Consider the following 16,130-nt stretch of genomic DNA (forward strand, 5'->3'; position numbering starts at 1 on the left):
CCTATGGATTCCAAAGCTATCTACTGCTGAACAAAGACCATGCAAACTCCACCGCACAATGATCACAACAGATACTAATCTCTGTTAGCCATTCTCTATTTACTGATATATGCTGGTATTGCTAACACCTACACCAATGAACCATGGCAGCTGCAATGCTTAATTTTCTGTCAATCACACTAGTCCCTGTTTAATTCCCATCGCTCCATCTCTCACTCGCCCAGTCTGTTTTCAGCTCACGTCAGCCACACGTGTGTCAACCTCATCGGAGTCCTCAACTGGTTCCGCCAACATATCTGGGAATAGTGGAACCAGTAGTTCGTTCCTGAATGCGCTGGTGTGAAAGTGTGACAATGCTGCATCCACTACACCCCGACGCATCAACAATTCCGCCTGTTTGTTGACAACATTGAGTCCCGTTAATAGCGGCCAGATAGGGAGCAAAATAAATAAATAAACTGGTTCCGGAGCGGTTTGGGCTATTTTAAATAACCCATTACAGCTCACGTCACGGATGTGCTTTGCTTTCAGCATCCGTGTGTTTTGAAGCGCCTCGCGCTAAACATTAAAAAAAAATGTAAACCGCCCGACGCTGAGTAAAAGGGGCATGGAGTCGGCACCTTTTGTGGCTTCCCGTGGGAAAATGACAAGTCCAGAGCGTGTGTAAAACGGGCGGCAGTCAGGCACGATATTTGTTCTGTATGGGTCTCCTAAGGTCAGAGTAAATAACTCCCATTGTGTGGAGGCAAAATTAAAGTCAAGGCTCCCGTTTCCTTCAATGTTATCCTTCCAGCGATTCTGGATTACTGTGACAATTTCTCGGCTGCTTTTTTGTTGTTTTTACAATGAGGTCGGTTTATTGCTTGAGAACCATAACAAATTTAAAAAGTGGACTTTAAAACACACAAAGTACACGCAAATGTAAACACAATAAGATTGCGCCACGCCCTGCCACCTTTGTCTCCCCAGTTCTTACATTTACACACCATATCAGGTACAGTACTCATTTAAGGCTGAGTCAACCTAGCGAAGGCCCAGGACCAGTTCAAATATTCACTCTGAGCCATGGCCGGGAATCGAACACAGATCGCTGAGAACGTAGAGTAGCGTCAACCACTCTACCACCGCTCCACACTCAATGAGAAGCATTACCTTCAACACGCTACACTTTACAAAACTGAAGTGGCCGTATATTGTATAATGGAATTCCGTTTTTCAAATGCTGTGATGATCACTGACATTTTTTTACAATAAGTTTTTGGCCACCAATTTCTTTGTATCTTGTTTTAGCTTACTGGCAGAAAAACTACCTACCCAGCACACTACTACAGCCAATAGAAGCATCATTGCAGCAACAACGATGAGTTGCACTACTGGCTCATGTGGGGAAACTTCATGGGCAAAATCGCTCCATAAAGTTTAAGTGAGACAAAATACGTAGGAATTTAATTTATGGACCTATGGCTGATGTCAAATGAAACTTTATTTCTTCTAAAAAGTATCCTGTGGTTTATTTTAAAAAATGAAACAAATACATGTATCTGCTCTCTTATAGATTCACAAGATCAAACAGTATGTAATGGTTTAACTTCAGAACCTAATTTTCAGACCGTGGTTCTTATTTTGGCTTTTAAAACAAAGTAACATCTACCACTTGTGCCCAACTGAGCCTCAACATAACAAAGAATGCACACCTTGGCAGCATCACAAACACATTTTTCAAACAAAATTTTATTCCCATCTAAAAATCAGTCCTGCAACATTGCTTGTACAAGGAGGCAACTATTACATTGTGCGGATAATGCAAACATTTTTTAATACTATGACAAAAAAACCATACATAGCTCAACACACAGGGTGCTTGCACATGTTTCACCAATGTAGTTCTCGTGCTGTCAGGGTTCATTAATATTTTTGATGTTTCCTCCATCCCGATAATTTTTAAATAAAACAAATCAACAATGTGGGTTCATGCTTCAAAATGCAAAGCACCGAGTGTCAGCAGTGAAGTTTTAGCCCAGGTAAATGCAGATGTGGCGAATAACATTCACAAAACGTTGCCCTATTTGTAATTAAACTCTTGACAGTGGAGGACCTTGTAACGTCTGGCAAAATGACAAAATAAACACTTGAAAAACACAACGTAAAACTCAGTAAAATAACCAGTCTTCAAGTTTATGAGATGATATCATCAGTGTTTTTCTCTCACTCTTTTAAAAACCCGATTAATTACTCCAAATAACCAAATAAACATTATCAGGCTCTAAAAGCAGCTGTGCCATGAAAACTTGTCGAATTAAAACGTCATGGATGGCTGCAAAGCCAACTTCACGACCAAGAATCGGCAAACTTTTTATTCGAAATAACCTCGACACGAATGTAAAAATGTTGTACCCTTGCATGCGTGGCGTGCATTGTGTTTCGTCTTTATCTGGAGGAAACCGCGTACGTTAGTTTTGCATCCACGGCGTTGCTGAAGGTTGTGAGGAACGCGCACAGCCACAAAGCCATTTCCTGCCACCTTCATAAAACAGACCCAAGCTCCGGAAATGTTGTTCAGGAAGTCTGAGGTTGAAATTCAAACGCGGTCTCTCACACCAGTGACTTTATCGTTACGGTGTAAATGTAGCACCCATTTCTGCTCAATTCTCACTTAGTGTACACCTCGGATGAAAACTAGATTATAAAGTCACTGAAATGAAAATAAATGTTTTACAAAATACAACACGCCACAGCTATTGCAGACTTTGGTGGATGCAAAAGCAGGGTGTGCTGACCAATTATCCTACATTATTTTACTTGCCTAACGGATTGCAAGGGTCAACAACCTATATTTATTTAACCAAATTATAGCCCAGTTAGATTCATTTGAAAGGTAGATCTGCGAAATAATAGTTGGATATGGATAATTCGTGAATACAATGAATATCAATTTGGCGATTTTAAATTAACTTTTCAGAATTTGAGATGTGGGTTCTGACATAGTACATAACAGACTGCCATTGTGAATGGTGTCACAGAGTCTTTAACACTCAGTATATAGCAGCCAGTGCACTTTGGCAATTCCCCCTAGGGATAGTGGGTGGCTGAAGCAGGAAAAGAACACTTAACGTCATGAAAACCATCTTGGGAGGCAAGCATTTCTGTCCTCATCACCATAAGTTTGAGACCACGATTCAATTAACAATGAAAGCCCGCATACCAAACGGTGGTGATGAGACTACAAATGCCTTGGAAGTGAGGTGTTGACTGCTACTGCTGGGAGATCATACAGAAGGAATGAAGCAATCGTGAGGTGGTGGCAATCACAGCATTGGACACAATGTACTTGTTACTTTTGGTGCTTACTAGGCACGTAATGATTTGTTCATTCAAATAGATTATTACGCTCATGATACGTGCATTGAAGTGTGTGTGAAGAATCACTTCCAATGTTGTCTGACTAGTTCATACAAACCCTCCAGCAACTGTAGATTACATTGAGCCCAACAACATTGAATCGTGATCGCAAATCACATCCACTGAATCTTGGCCGGGTGAATCATTACATGCCTATTGCTCTCACCAAAGTGTGCCCCGAGCCATAGCGCTAGAAACAAACTCACTAAATTGTGAACTTTACTCGTTGAGGTTGTTCATTTTTCAATTGGACAAACAGCCCAGGCGATCGGGGCTCGCCTCCCCCCCCCACCTCTACATCTGTCGCCTTACCCCGTTCACCCACCCGCACGCACGCCCACGTGCACGCCCGCCAAGTGGCTTCCAGCCGCAGCAGTGCCGACTCAAATCTCACAGGGAGGAGGTCAGCTGCTGGCAGCGTCTACCTGCCGATGCCAGCTTTCCTCAAGCGCTCCCCTCTGGAATTTCTCCGCGCTGCCTTCCTTGGAATTGGTGCTGGTGTTGACGGACAGGAGAAAAAAGCAACATTAAACTAAGTTATAGAACGCTCGCTTGCATGCACGCACGCACCGCAGTGTTGATAGTGAATTTGGTTTTACACTTAGATATACGAGTGTAGGCGTTTTTGTGTGTATGTGCATATTTGCACATGGGCAAATACATGCATGTGTGTCGGCAAGCGCGAACAATATTAATTAATATTAGCAGGTTGCTATGCACATATATATACCTGCACCAAAAGTCTATCAGGCTAAATTGGGTTCTTTGACACGTAGACTTTCGCGACCATTAATACAATTACAATTCCTTATAAGGGAAACAAACACCAATGAATAACAATTGAATGATTACCAATCTATATAATTACAATACCCTCCCCCTCTTTGCCTCGAATCACTGCACCAGATTGAATTGAATTAAATGATGACGTCACCCTGATGCTGCTCTATTTAAGACCGGAAGCAACAGGACAGCTTCACCATTCTTGCCCGATGAAGCTGATTGTAATTATCAGCGAAACGTCGTACTCAAATCTTAAAATGCTGTTGATTCTCTCTACAGCACACCGGTGGGCTAAAGAAGTGAATTATTTTGTCCTTTGAAAAACGTGACACATTTTTTACTGTTTTGTCGGGTGGTGGAGGGTTACGACACATTTATAAATAACGCGATCTGACCCAAAAACCTATATTATGAATGGGTTCTTTGATTCGTGTGTGTACATATGTGTATGGGGAGCGGTAGTGTAGTAGCAGTGCAAAGGTAGTGCACTGCACTACAAACCCGGTGTCCCGAGTTCAATTCCCGCTCACGGCCAACACAATTATCTGAACCGGTCCTGGGCCTCCCCTAGGTCGACTCAGCCTCAAATGAGTGTGTAAACATCGCCGCTCGGGAGACAAAGGAGGCCAGACATGGTGCTGATGACCCACCCCGTTGCATGCTGTGCCAGCCTTCATAGGTGCTAGCTAACAGCGCTTGCCCGAACAGTGTTAAAGCACTACGGCGATTTTTGTCTTTTTCTATGCGTGTAGGTACATATATGGGTGAATTTGTGTGGTGGGGACCGTTGGTGCTGTGGTTCGCACACTGTGCTAAGAACCTCGTGACCTGGGTTCAATTCCCACTCCAGATGACACCAGTGGCAAATGATACCTGAACCTGTCCTGAGCCTCCTGTAGGCCAATTCATCCATACATGAGTACAGGGTGTGGGATATAATCATTAGCATTGGAGAGACAAAGGCGGCTGGATATGGTGCTGGCCACACCACTCCCTCGTGTGATGCCGTGCGTCACATGTTCACTTTCTCTTGAGCCTCTAAGGCCATTCTAAAACTCACCAATTACACTAATCAATAACAACAGTTTGAATGTGACTTTATTACTTATTTAAAAGTGCTCCCAATAAATAATTTACGGTGGGTTTTTTTCCTCCTCTGTGTAACTTGTATAGATGTTTTTTTTGCATTCTGTCTATTTTATCAAACACGTGACTGCAGTAGGAACACGTCTAATTAACTTCAATTAAGTGTCCACAGAGGTGTTGCACACCAAGCTGTGTTTGTTCCATTAAGTTAAAAATGCTAATTTGAAGTCAAGATTCATGCTAATTTAGACTTAAATTAAATAGTTCACGACTATACACTCGGCTACTCCTGACGCAATTATCTGGCTCAAGTTACCTCAATGTAAAATTTCAGTAGTTGCTCTACATCAATTGCAACAAAAAAATGCTTAAGTGTGCATGTATGCATGTGTTTTATATTTTTAAAAAACGTATACATCTGATTTTATTTTATTTTACAGGCTCGTTCGAGATACTGTTCCAAATTTTGCGTCATTCACATTACGTGATATAATGTAACGCGTCATCGTGCAAGGGTGGCATCACCCGATTCTGCATGACGGGAAAAGCACGGAACTTTCAGAATACAAGTGACGTTATTTCCCGTCACGTCATACTTTTTTCGAATGAATCTGAAACATGTTTGTTTCTTCCTTGGATCATTCAAAATGTCATATCGAGGGCTTATGTTTGGATTGAATACACCATTAGGTAACATATCCCTTGCTTCATATCAATAAAATCAATCTTGTTTAGAGTCGGGTATTTCACAAGAAATGCTAACGAGCCACTCTTACCCGAACAAAAATACAACTAGGAAAAATGTTCACTTAACAAAGTTCATGGTTAGAATAGGAAGAAACCCCCCCCCCCCAATAATAGCGTCATTTGTTTACCCACTGAGTCCATTGGCTTATTTTATTAGGGGGGTCCTGCTAGAGACATTTGGCCGGCATCTCATCAAGTAATTTTGCACGTGGGAGAAATACCAGTGTGCCCGGAGAAGTTGCGCGTGTATGAGGAAATAATGCTCATTGCACTCCAGTGAACAGCAAACAGTCGGCCTGCAACAGCTTCCATAAACAAGTCGACTGTTGAGTGAATGAATAAATAAGTAAATGAATGAGGGAGTGACTGAATGAGTGAGTGAATCCAAAATGCCGCTGCCTTAATCATCTTTAATCTCCTCGACCACTCCCCACGCATCAAATTAAAATAAGATAACTATGAGATCATGATTCCCCACCGGATATAGGCTGCCTCTTTCACACCCAGCACCACGTCCTCGTCCACGCGCACCGCCACAATGTCCGAGCTGGGAACTTCAAACATCGCGTTCAGCAGCAGGTTCTCCTGCCGAGACACCGAGACAACAGAGAGGCGTAGGTGAGACACTGGGCGAGACATCGGGTGAGACGCAGACAACACAGATGCACAGGTGAGACACCAGCGAAACACGGAGACAGCAGAGAGGCGTAGGTGAGACACTGGGTTAGACATCGGGTGAGACACGGACAACACAGATGCATAGGTGAGACACCAGCGAAACACGGAGACAACAGAGAGGCGTAGGTGAGACACTGGGCGAGACATCGGGTGAGACGCGGACAACACAGATGCACAGGTGAGACACCAGCGAAACACGGAGACAGCAGAGAGGCGTAGGTGAGACACTGGGCGAGACATCGGGTGAGACGCAGACAACACAGATGCATAGGTGAGACACCAGCGAAACACGGAGACAACAGAGAGGCGTAGGTGAGACACTGGGTGAGACATCCAGTGAGACACGGACAACACAGATGCATAGGTGAGACACCAGCGAAACACGGAGACAACAGAGAGGCGTAGGTGAGACACTGGGTGAGACATCCGGTGAGACACAGACAACACAGATGCATAGGTGAGACACCAGCGAGACACGGAGACAACAGAGACATCCGGTGAGACACAGACAACACAGATGCATAGGTGAGACACCAGCGAAACACGGAGACAACAGAGAGGCGTAGGTGAGACACTGGGCGAGACATCGGGTGAGACACAGACAACACAGATGCATAGGTGAGACACCAGCGAAACACGGAGACAGCAGAGAGGCGTAGGTGAGACACTGGGCGAGACATCGGGTGAGACACAGACAACACAGATGCATAGGTGAGACACCAGCGAAACACGGAGACAGCAGAGAGGCGTAGGTGAGACACTGGGCGAGACATCGGGTGAGACACAGACAACACAGATGCATAGGTGAGACACCAGCGAAACACGGAGACAGCAGAGAGGCGTAGGTGAGACACTGGGTGAGACATCGGGTGAGACACAGACAACACAGATGCATAGGTGAGACACCAGCGAAACACGGAGACAACAGAGAGGCGTAGGTGAGACACTGGGTGAGACATCCAGTGAGACACGGACAACACAGATGCATAGGTGAGACACCAGTCAGACACAGAGACAACACAGAGACATAGGTGAGACACCAACGAAACTTGAAGACAACACATGAGGCATAGATGAGACATCGGGTGAGACACAAACAACACAGATGCATAGGCGAGACACCAACGAAACTTGAAGACAACACAAGAGGCATAGGTGAGACATAGGGTGAGACCCCAGTGAGACACAGAGACAATGAGGGCGACACGGAGACACAGATGAGGCACAGATACGGTGAGATGTGACGACACAGATGAGACACGGGTGAGCTATGTCATGTTTGACACCAAGGAAACGTGGGTGATATACAGACACAGGTAAGACACAGAGACACGGGTGAGACAAGGGAACAGTAAGCACACCACGGAGACAGAGGTGACACATGAAGACAGTGGAGACGCAAAGAGAATGGTGACACACCATGGATGCATGGAAACCAGTGCCACAAGCAGAGGCACGGCAGGGAAGAGAGAGGTGGACATGGAGACTCTCAGTCCATAATTAATCACTATCATTCTGAAATGCATGCAATGAGCACCAAAGAATGCTCTATATATGTGCACGCAATATTACTGGTAGGAACCTCCTGGTTACACCAGCCCACAGGGGATTATTGTGTCCGTCCGTCCGTCGTGCATCCAAAAATGGGAGGGGTGGGGCTGGGTGGAGAGGGGAGGGTGGGGAGGGGTTGGGAGGGTGGGGAGGGGCTGGGAGGGTGGGGAGGGGCTGGGTGGGGAGGGGCTGGTCACCCCGTGGTGCCCTAAAAAAACTCAACGTTTAACCTACTCACGCCGGCATGTGCCCGCCCTCACATTCGGGCATATTTGCGGAATACACCACGCCGCCATTGACCGAGCAACCTGACGTTCCTACCAGCTCCCTCCGCAGGAATGTGTTTTTGTGTAATTCATAGTCCGTTGTTAAATCCAATGCTGGAGGAAAGGATCCCCCCATGCTGTGTCATGTTGGACCATACTTCACCACGCTGCCAATGCAGGCTGGCCAAGGGAGAGCCCTTGATTGGTTAAGTTATCACTCAATTCTGACGTCAGCTGTGCCAGGGATGTAAATCAATACTCTTTTGGCAGGGATCAGTAACTTCACAGTAAAACAGTTGACACCTCACAAAGTGGTGCTCATTTTTAACCGACGTTCAATGGGTGATGATGATGGACGGAGTTAACGTCTCGACATCCGTGAAAATAGCTTCATAGCTCATCCGATTCCTCCAGGATAAATAAAGATTTCGATTCTGACCCCCACATGGAATTTGAACTCACAACGTTCCAACTACAAGCCAAGTGCCCTATAAACAGAGCTGCCCAGCCAGATGGGAAAAAAAAAAACACTTCCACCTGAGGTACTAATTTCATCACTGGCTTCAGGCAGAGGTCGCAACCCGGGACCCGATACCCGTACCCTACCCGATACCCGGCCGGGTACGGGTAGCCGTTTGCGACCCTGGTGCGGCCGGGTACGGGTAGACCATGAGTCACTGGTGAGTAACTGTTTGTCACTCATTTCCCAACGTCTTGTCTCTTCTCACAATTCAAGTTCCTAGAATCAACCCACCCGCGCCTGCAACATGGCTTCATCCCAGAGGTCGCAATCAGGTACCCGATACCCGTACCCTACCCGATACCCGGCTGGGTATGGGTAGCCGGGTATCGGGTAAGGTACAGGTACGGGTACCCGTTTGCGACCCTGGTGCGGCTGGGTACGGGTAAGGAATCAAAACCCGTTTGCCACCTCTGCCTTCAGGTACTCAAGCTAAAGGACACAAAAGGGGGCAGGTGGGGGGAGGGGGGTTACCATGATGGAGCGCAGGCCACGTGCTCCCGTCTTCCTCTCGAGGGCCAAGCGAGCGATCGCAGTCAGTGCCTCCTCATTCACAAACAGATCGCACTGAGCACAAGGCGACAAAAAGGGGCTTCTGTTACAGTGAGTGAATGCGCGGCGCGGAAAAACACCGCCGTTATCATCATCATCATCACCGTTCGTCATCGGAAACACGAAATAACAAGTTGTCATCATCGCCGCTGCAGTGAGCATAATCTTCAGCCGCAGTGGTAGCAGAACGAATAGCACCACCATCTTCAGCAGCACCATCAGCATATTCATAGCAGCAACCTAAGTCCCGCTATGATCATCAGCAGTTTCAACTGTGTCATCATGGTCACAAAATTAGCACTATTAATATTGCCATAGCTCGCATCATCATAATCATAAAAATCACCAGCAGCATCATTGTCATCAATCTATGTCATCATCAGACACAAGTGTCATAATCATAAATATCGCGATGAGCAGTCATCATTACTGTCATCATCTCTACCAGCATCACAATTATCAGCACCATAACCATATCTTATTAAGTAAACGTTGCAGTTACACACTGAATGTGATCCTAAACCCATCATTTACGTTCTCTCTCTCGGTACCAGTCTAAATGGGGATTCATAGGTTAAGCAAAAGTTTTTTTTTCATTATTACTTGAAACATGAAATGTTATATGGGTTTATCTTTTGGCAGAAAAATAACAACATCTCATTGTTTTGGATTTGCAAACCAGCGCTTCAACTAGTTTCAGAGTTTAATGGAAACAAATCTAAGAGACGAGAGGAATTCTGCCATTATGCAGATCCAACAAGCGCACGAGTTAACAACTCGATACCTAAGAGGATTTATGATTGCTAGTATATTAAATAAGCAACTAAAAGGCACACAAAATTATATTACAATGGCTCTGTGTGGAATTATATAAATCAGAGCAATGGTAATGACATCAAGCATCCACTTTAGGTGCTTTACTGCCACCCATTATGAAAGACAAAAAAAGGAGAACCTTTGGACAATTCAATTAAAACAAAACTCGCGCGCAATGTGTTACGCGCCGAGTTAATGGACCACTGTGGTTTAATGGCAGGGTACATCGCCGTGGCAAATGGAGGGGAGGCTGAATCGCAGCTTGTAAATTAATTGAATCTCTGTCTTGAGGGTTCCAGTTTATGACATTAATAGAGGTTTTGAAAAAAGGTGGCTAATGAAATGGTGGGAGAGCGAGTGAGCGTGTTTGTGTTGGTCTGTGCATTTGTGAGCAAACCCCTAACACCTGCGGGTCCTGTCGGCGCTGTATCGCCAACTCCTCGAAATGCACCTGGCCTGGCATGAGCGGTGTGGTGATGTCACTGGGGATTACTCAGAAACGGTGACTGTTGTTGCGTGATTGATGGAGCAATGGATTTAACAACACACCAAGGGGTGCAATGCGTGTTTGTTTCCAGCCTGTATTAATGCTTCTGTCGTGATAGATTTCCGCGTCTTTCTCACATTTGAATTGGCGGTGCACTGGTTCGCGGCACTGCGTTACCATCCAGTCGAACCGACTGCGATTGCCTGCCACAGCTGACATCAGTGGAAAGTGATACCTGAACTTCTTTTGGGACCCGGCTAGGTCAACTCAGCCTTGAATGAGTACAACTGTGAAGTGTAAATATCAGCATTGGAAGTCAGAGGCAGAGTGGTGCTGGTCACGCCAATCCCTCACGCACCGTTTCGGCCTTAAAAGGTTTTTACGAACAGAATTTGCCCCAAAAGTCTATAACCCCATGTGAGGCATCTGCACCTTTGAGTGTTTATGCGATAACCCCATACCATCAGGGAGCTCTGTAGCGCGGGAACTCTCCGCAAAGAATTGCCTGCTCACACGAGCGAGCGAACAATTTGCTGGGCTGTAGGTTTACCTTCACCTTTTAATCGACCAATCATCTGCGCTCCACCCCGGTCCTGACCCCCTGACCCACCGCCCCCACCGTGCCCCACCTTGTCCATGCTGAAGAGGGTGCGGTACTGTGGGATGAGCGCGTTGCGTGGCTCCGTGAGGATGCGCACGAGTGTCGCCGTGTCGAGGCCGTGCAGCGGAACGAGCACGGGGAAGCGGCCCACAAACTCGGGGATCATCCCAAACTCGATGAGGTCGCGAGCCTCCGCCTGAGGATGGCCACGGCACGGGGGCACCATCAGTGGTGGGAGAAGCAGCAGTGGCAGCAGTAGCAGCAGTGGCAGCAGTAGCAGCAGTAGGAGCACCATCGTCATCATCATCATAGCTAGCAACATTACCATTGTTGTCATCATAGCAAGCAGCATCACCGTCGTCATCATAGCAAGCAGCATCATCATCATTGCAACCAGCATCACCATTGGCATCATCAACATAGAAAACACTATCACCATCATCATCGCAAGCAGCAGCATCAGAATCATCGTGACCATCATCAGAAGCAGCAGAAGCACACCACTGTCGCACCACCGCCCATGAGCATCCTCAGTCCCAGCAGCTTCATCTTCAATAGCTACATTGGAAGTGGCACTGGCAGCACCACTAACACTGTGGGTGTATTAGGCATAGAGAGACACGCCATCTACTTCACAGTGAACGTTCAAGATGTCGCGACGTCAAGCGTAGGCCATTGTGTGCCGGAGACGTGGTCCACATTTGCCACATTTGAGAAATTATCAACCGGAACATTAAAAAAAATATCTAAAAATATTTAAAAAAATAGAACATTCGACCCCGACTGAAAAACATTGGGCAGGACCCTCCTGAAAAAGAGTCATGAGGCTCATTAAGGTGTTCCTGGATAAATCGGAACAAAAAATATTGAAATAAATAATCCCAAGTAGAATAAATTATGATTACCATCCCCACTACCCCACCTGCCAAACTCAACAAACAGCAGCAAGAGTAGCAGCAACAAGGATCACATCAACATCATCTTCATCGAGTCCAGGACCACCATCAACACCAAATTCATCAGCACCATCAAGGTCACATCACCACCACCACCACCACCATCGCGACCACACAGACGTCACCATCACCACCATCACGACCACACAGATGTCACCATCACCACCATCACCACCATCGCGACCACACAGATGTCACCATCACCACCATCACCACATCGCGACCACACAGATGTCACCATCACCACCATCGCCACCATCGCCACCATCGCGACCATCGCGACCACACAGATGTCACCATCACCACCGATGCGACCACACAGATGTCACCATCATCACTGTTGCGACCACACAGATGTCACCATTACCACCACCACCACCGTCGTGACCACACACATGTCACCATCCCCACCATGACCACCGCCAAGGGGGACAAGCAGCACTCGCCTGCCGAACCAAGCGATCCCTCTCGTGCTGCTCCCACAGAGCGTCAGACGCAACTCCTCCGAGCAGCGCCGCCGATGCCGACGACGGCGGTGGTCGCGGTGACATGAGGGTTGCGTGGACCCCATCATCCCCGCTGCGCAGATTGAATCCCAGGCTCTGTACTCATTGTATTCACAATAGGGCAAATCGGCAAGAACGTGGAATTGCTATCGACATGGATTGATGCGGCGTAGCGTTGCCTCTTACATTTCATAGGGTGTAATGTCAATTGCGTTTATCAGCAATACCGTCCAGATCAGGTCTCCAACGTAGAGGCCAAGCATCATCTATTAGCACACCACTGATTTGAAAACTCTTCGTATATATTTATTTCCAGTAAAGTAAGAAAAACATTGGGGTTTTTTTATCCATAGAGATGATGTAAAAAAAAATACCCGTGAGCAGTCTCATTGTATTTGCAAATGAAAAGCTGTGAAAGAACTTAATACACGCATGGTTTGCGTTGTGTTGAGCTTTTAACGGTTACAACCTTGACGAGTCTATATGCCTGCAAACAAAATAAATGCATTCTGTAACATTACTTAGAGTAAACCTTCAACCATTCAGTAAAAAAAAGGTCACCTTCATGCAACCCTAAAATGTAACCCTGCCATTTGTATTTATTGTAAAGCTCTGTTCGTGCACTTCGTAGGACATGCACTCATAAGATGATTAGTACACTGCACTATTAAACCAGTAGCCCGAGTTCAAATCCAGCAAACACCAGTGGCGAGTGATATCTGCACTGGTGCCGACAAAGTGTGGGACCCCCCCCAGGTTGTGTGACTGGCACAACCGGGGAAGGCCTTCATGCAATGGCTGTAAATTATCGTTTGATTTGTAAACGATCAATACTCGCATATGATTTGATGCATGCATTGTGAACATATGGATCGCTTTCAATTGATTAATTGTTACACGGCTATGACACAATGCGAAAAATAAACACATGTACCAGTAACTACAGCGCGATGCATATTGTTTGTCCATTCCGTGCACAGCCTTTTCCAAACACGCGGCTGATTCATACACTGCTTGGCGGCAGTACCGCCGATCAATGTCGCGAATAAGCCTATTATTGCTAGAGACCAGTAAAAATTCCCAGCCGCGGTCCGCATTGATTGCCGATGGCAATCACATCGGGGCGGCCGACTCATTAATTGATGACTCGCGAAACAGCGCGCCGGCTCGATGACGTCGCGTGACGAGCGCAGCCAGGACGACTTAGCACGATCAAAATGTGTAGTGCAAGCAAAGCAGGGGCAATTTACGGGGATTCCCACGAGCAGAGGAGAGACCGGCGAGAGGGTTACAGGCTCCACGCCGGCGCCAGACTTAATACCGTTAAACGGCAGACGAACTCGCGCCTCGAAAATCGATCGCCCAAAAACAATAGCACAAACCGTCGCCGCAAAATTGCGCGGGCAAAGGTCGAATGCAACGAAGGCAGTATTTGTGTTGTTTTTATTGTTAAAGTGAGCACGGCAACGCAACTCTTAATGTTGGGAATTTTTAATTGAGACAAAGCCAATGCTGCGACGGAAAGCGTTCGACTGGCAATTTAAGAGGCCAGCTCAAATCCCGTGTGGAAGTTGATTCGGCCCGTTATCATCACCATCATCCATCTGGTGTCTGCCTGTAGCAGAGTGCCACTTCACGGCAAGTCAACAGCGAATATCCTATGGAGACAACGGGCCGCTGCCATAGAATGTGAAATTTCCAGCACTGGCTCACAGCCACCGAGAGAAGATGAGTGTTCGCCCCATGCTTGTTTGAGAGTGGGGGAGACGCGTTCTGGACCAGATGCACTTCCCGACCCGCTATGTGATTTTTTTTTTGTTGTTGTGCAAATGCGCCGATGCCTCCATCACCAACAAAGGGGGAAAATTGGCCAGGCGACGCATTCAACCTTTTTTCATAGAGAAGCGAATCTGGGCCCCTCTTGACTCTAAAATATAAAATAAAGATTTAGGAAGGGGAAAACGTCTGTACTTTTCCCTGCATTTCCTCCAATCTTCCTTTAGATGTCTACTCTCAGTGGGTTCTCGCCTGGTTTAAACACGGGTTACATGACAATAGGCACTGATTGGGACAAAACGCGACGGACACACGCATCAGAAACATTGGCACTGGTGAAGAAAACGGTAGAAAGACTTTAAAATGCGCACAAAGCAGCCATCGTGAAGGCTTCTTCGTGCACTTGCGAAGGAACAATCCACCTAGCTACTGCATGCGAGCTCATTTTCATCGCTCCATCTCCATGGTGAACGTCCTCTTTGTTGTGTTCCTTCCTTTGCCTGCCACTACACCAAGTCTCGACTACCATCCATCATCACTTTTAGCGATGTGTCCTACCCAAGCCCCACTTACCTTTCTTTACAGTTAAGATGAGGCTTCTCACCTGTGTATTTTCTACAGTCCACTCGTGACTCTTCCTGTCTCTCAGTGTCATAATAACCGTGCGTCACTCCGTGATTATTTGCTCACTTTCAATCTTTTGTTCCGCATGAATTGTAAGTAATAATGCCTTGCACTTATTAGATGATTCATGTATTCATGACTCGTTATGTCACTCGTGCTGGTGCCGGGTGCATGATGCCAAAGGCCATTGTGATTTCACCGAGCCACCCGCCCATTACCCAACACCATCATTACGGTTATCACATTACCTTTTGGTCTTTGCGTAGACTCACAATCTTTTCAAGCCCATTGAACGCTCCAGACGCCATGAAAAGAATATTGGTTGTGTCAACCTGTGCACAATAACACATCAACGCAAGCCTCGCAAACACTCCGAATGTTCCTCAACCACGACATCCAATCACACCTTGCCGACTTTGCTTGCTAGGCAGCTGCTCTCACCACCACCACCACCACCACACTACGGAACTGGTTGGACATTTCCAGCTGAGTAAACAGTGGATATCCATGACAGGTAAAGAAACATGATTGTATCTGGATAGGGATGGTCGGTAATAGGAACTGCATTTATGAGATTTTTGCACCGTTAAACACGATATTGATTACCTACCGCCAAAACACTCGCGCGCTCACACAAGCACGAACATAGAATGCACGGGCACGCAAATACAAAGCTACCCCGTATAGCCTGTAACGGGCTGTTGGGGCAAGTGCTGTTAGCAAGCACCTATGAAGGCTGGCACGGAACACGAGGGGGTAGGTGGCATGGACCATACCCGACC

General features: G+C 46.6%; 1 protein-coding gene across 3 annotated transcripts in view; it reads right to left on the reverse strand.

The window, feature by feature from the left end:
- Window positions 1-1,711: 1,711 nt before the first annotated feature.
- The window catches only part of LOC144949295 (ATP-dependent clpX-like chaperone, mitochondrial), a 39,301-nt gene continuing 24,882 nt past the window's right edge, over window positions 1,712-16,130 (reverse strand). For 2 of the 3 annotated variants that reach the window (XM_078879241.1, XM_078879240.1), the window contains exons 12-17: window positions 15,597-15,680; window positions 12,889-13,044; window positions 11,515-11,682; window positions 9,505-9,597; window positions 6,494-6,600; window positions 1,712-3,894 (exon numbers count right to left, since the gene is read on the reverse strand). In XM_078879241.1, the coding sequence (XP_078735367.1) occupies window positions 3,804-3,894; window positions 6,494-6,600; window positions 9,505-9,597; window positions 11,515-11,682; window positions 12,889-13,044; window positions 15,597-15,680 (699 nt within the window). In that variant the 3' untranslated portion in view covers window positions 1,712-3,803. The remainder of the gene's footprint in view (window positions 3,895-6,493; window positions 6,601-9,504; window positions 9,598-11,514; window positions 11,683-12,888; window positions 13,045-15,596; window positions 15,681-16,130) is intronic. The other variant, XM_078879242.1, reaches the window with a different exon arrangement.

Source organism: Lampetra fluviatilis, chromosome 53, assembly GCF_964198595.1.
Source record: "Lampetra fluviatilis chromosome 53, kcLamFluv1.1, whole genome shotgun sequence".
Classification (NCBI taxonomy): domain Eukaryota; kingdom Metazoa; phylum Chordata; class Hyperoartia; order Petromyzontiformes; family Petromyzontidae; genus Lampetra; species Lampetra fluviatilis.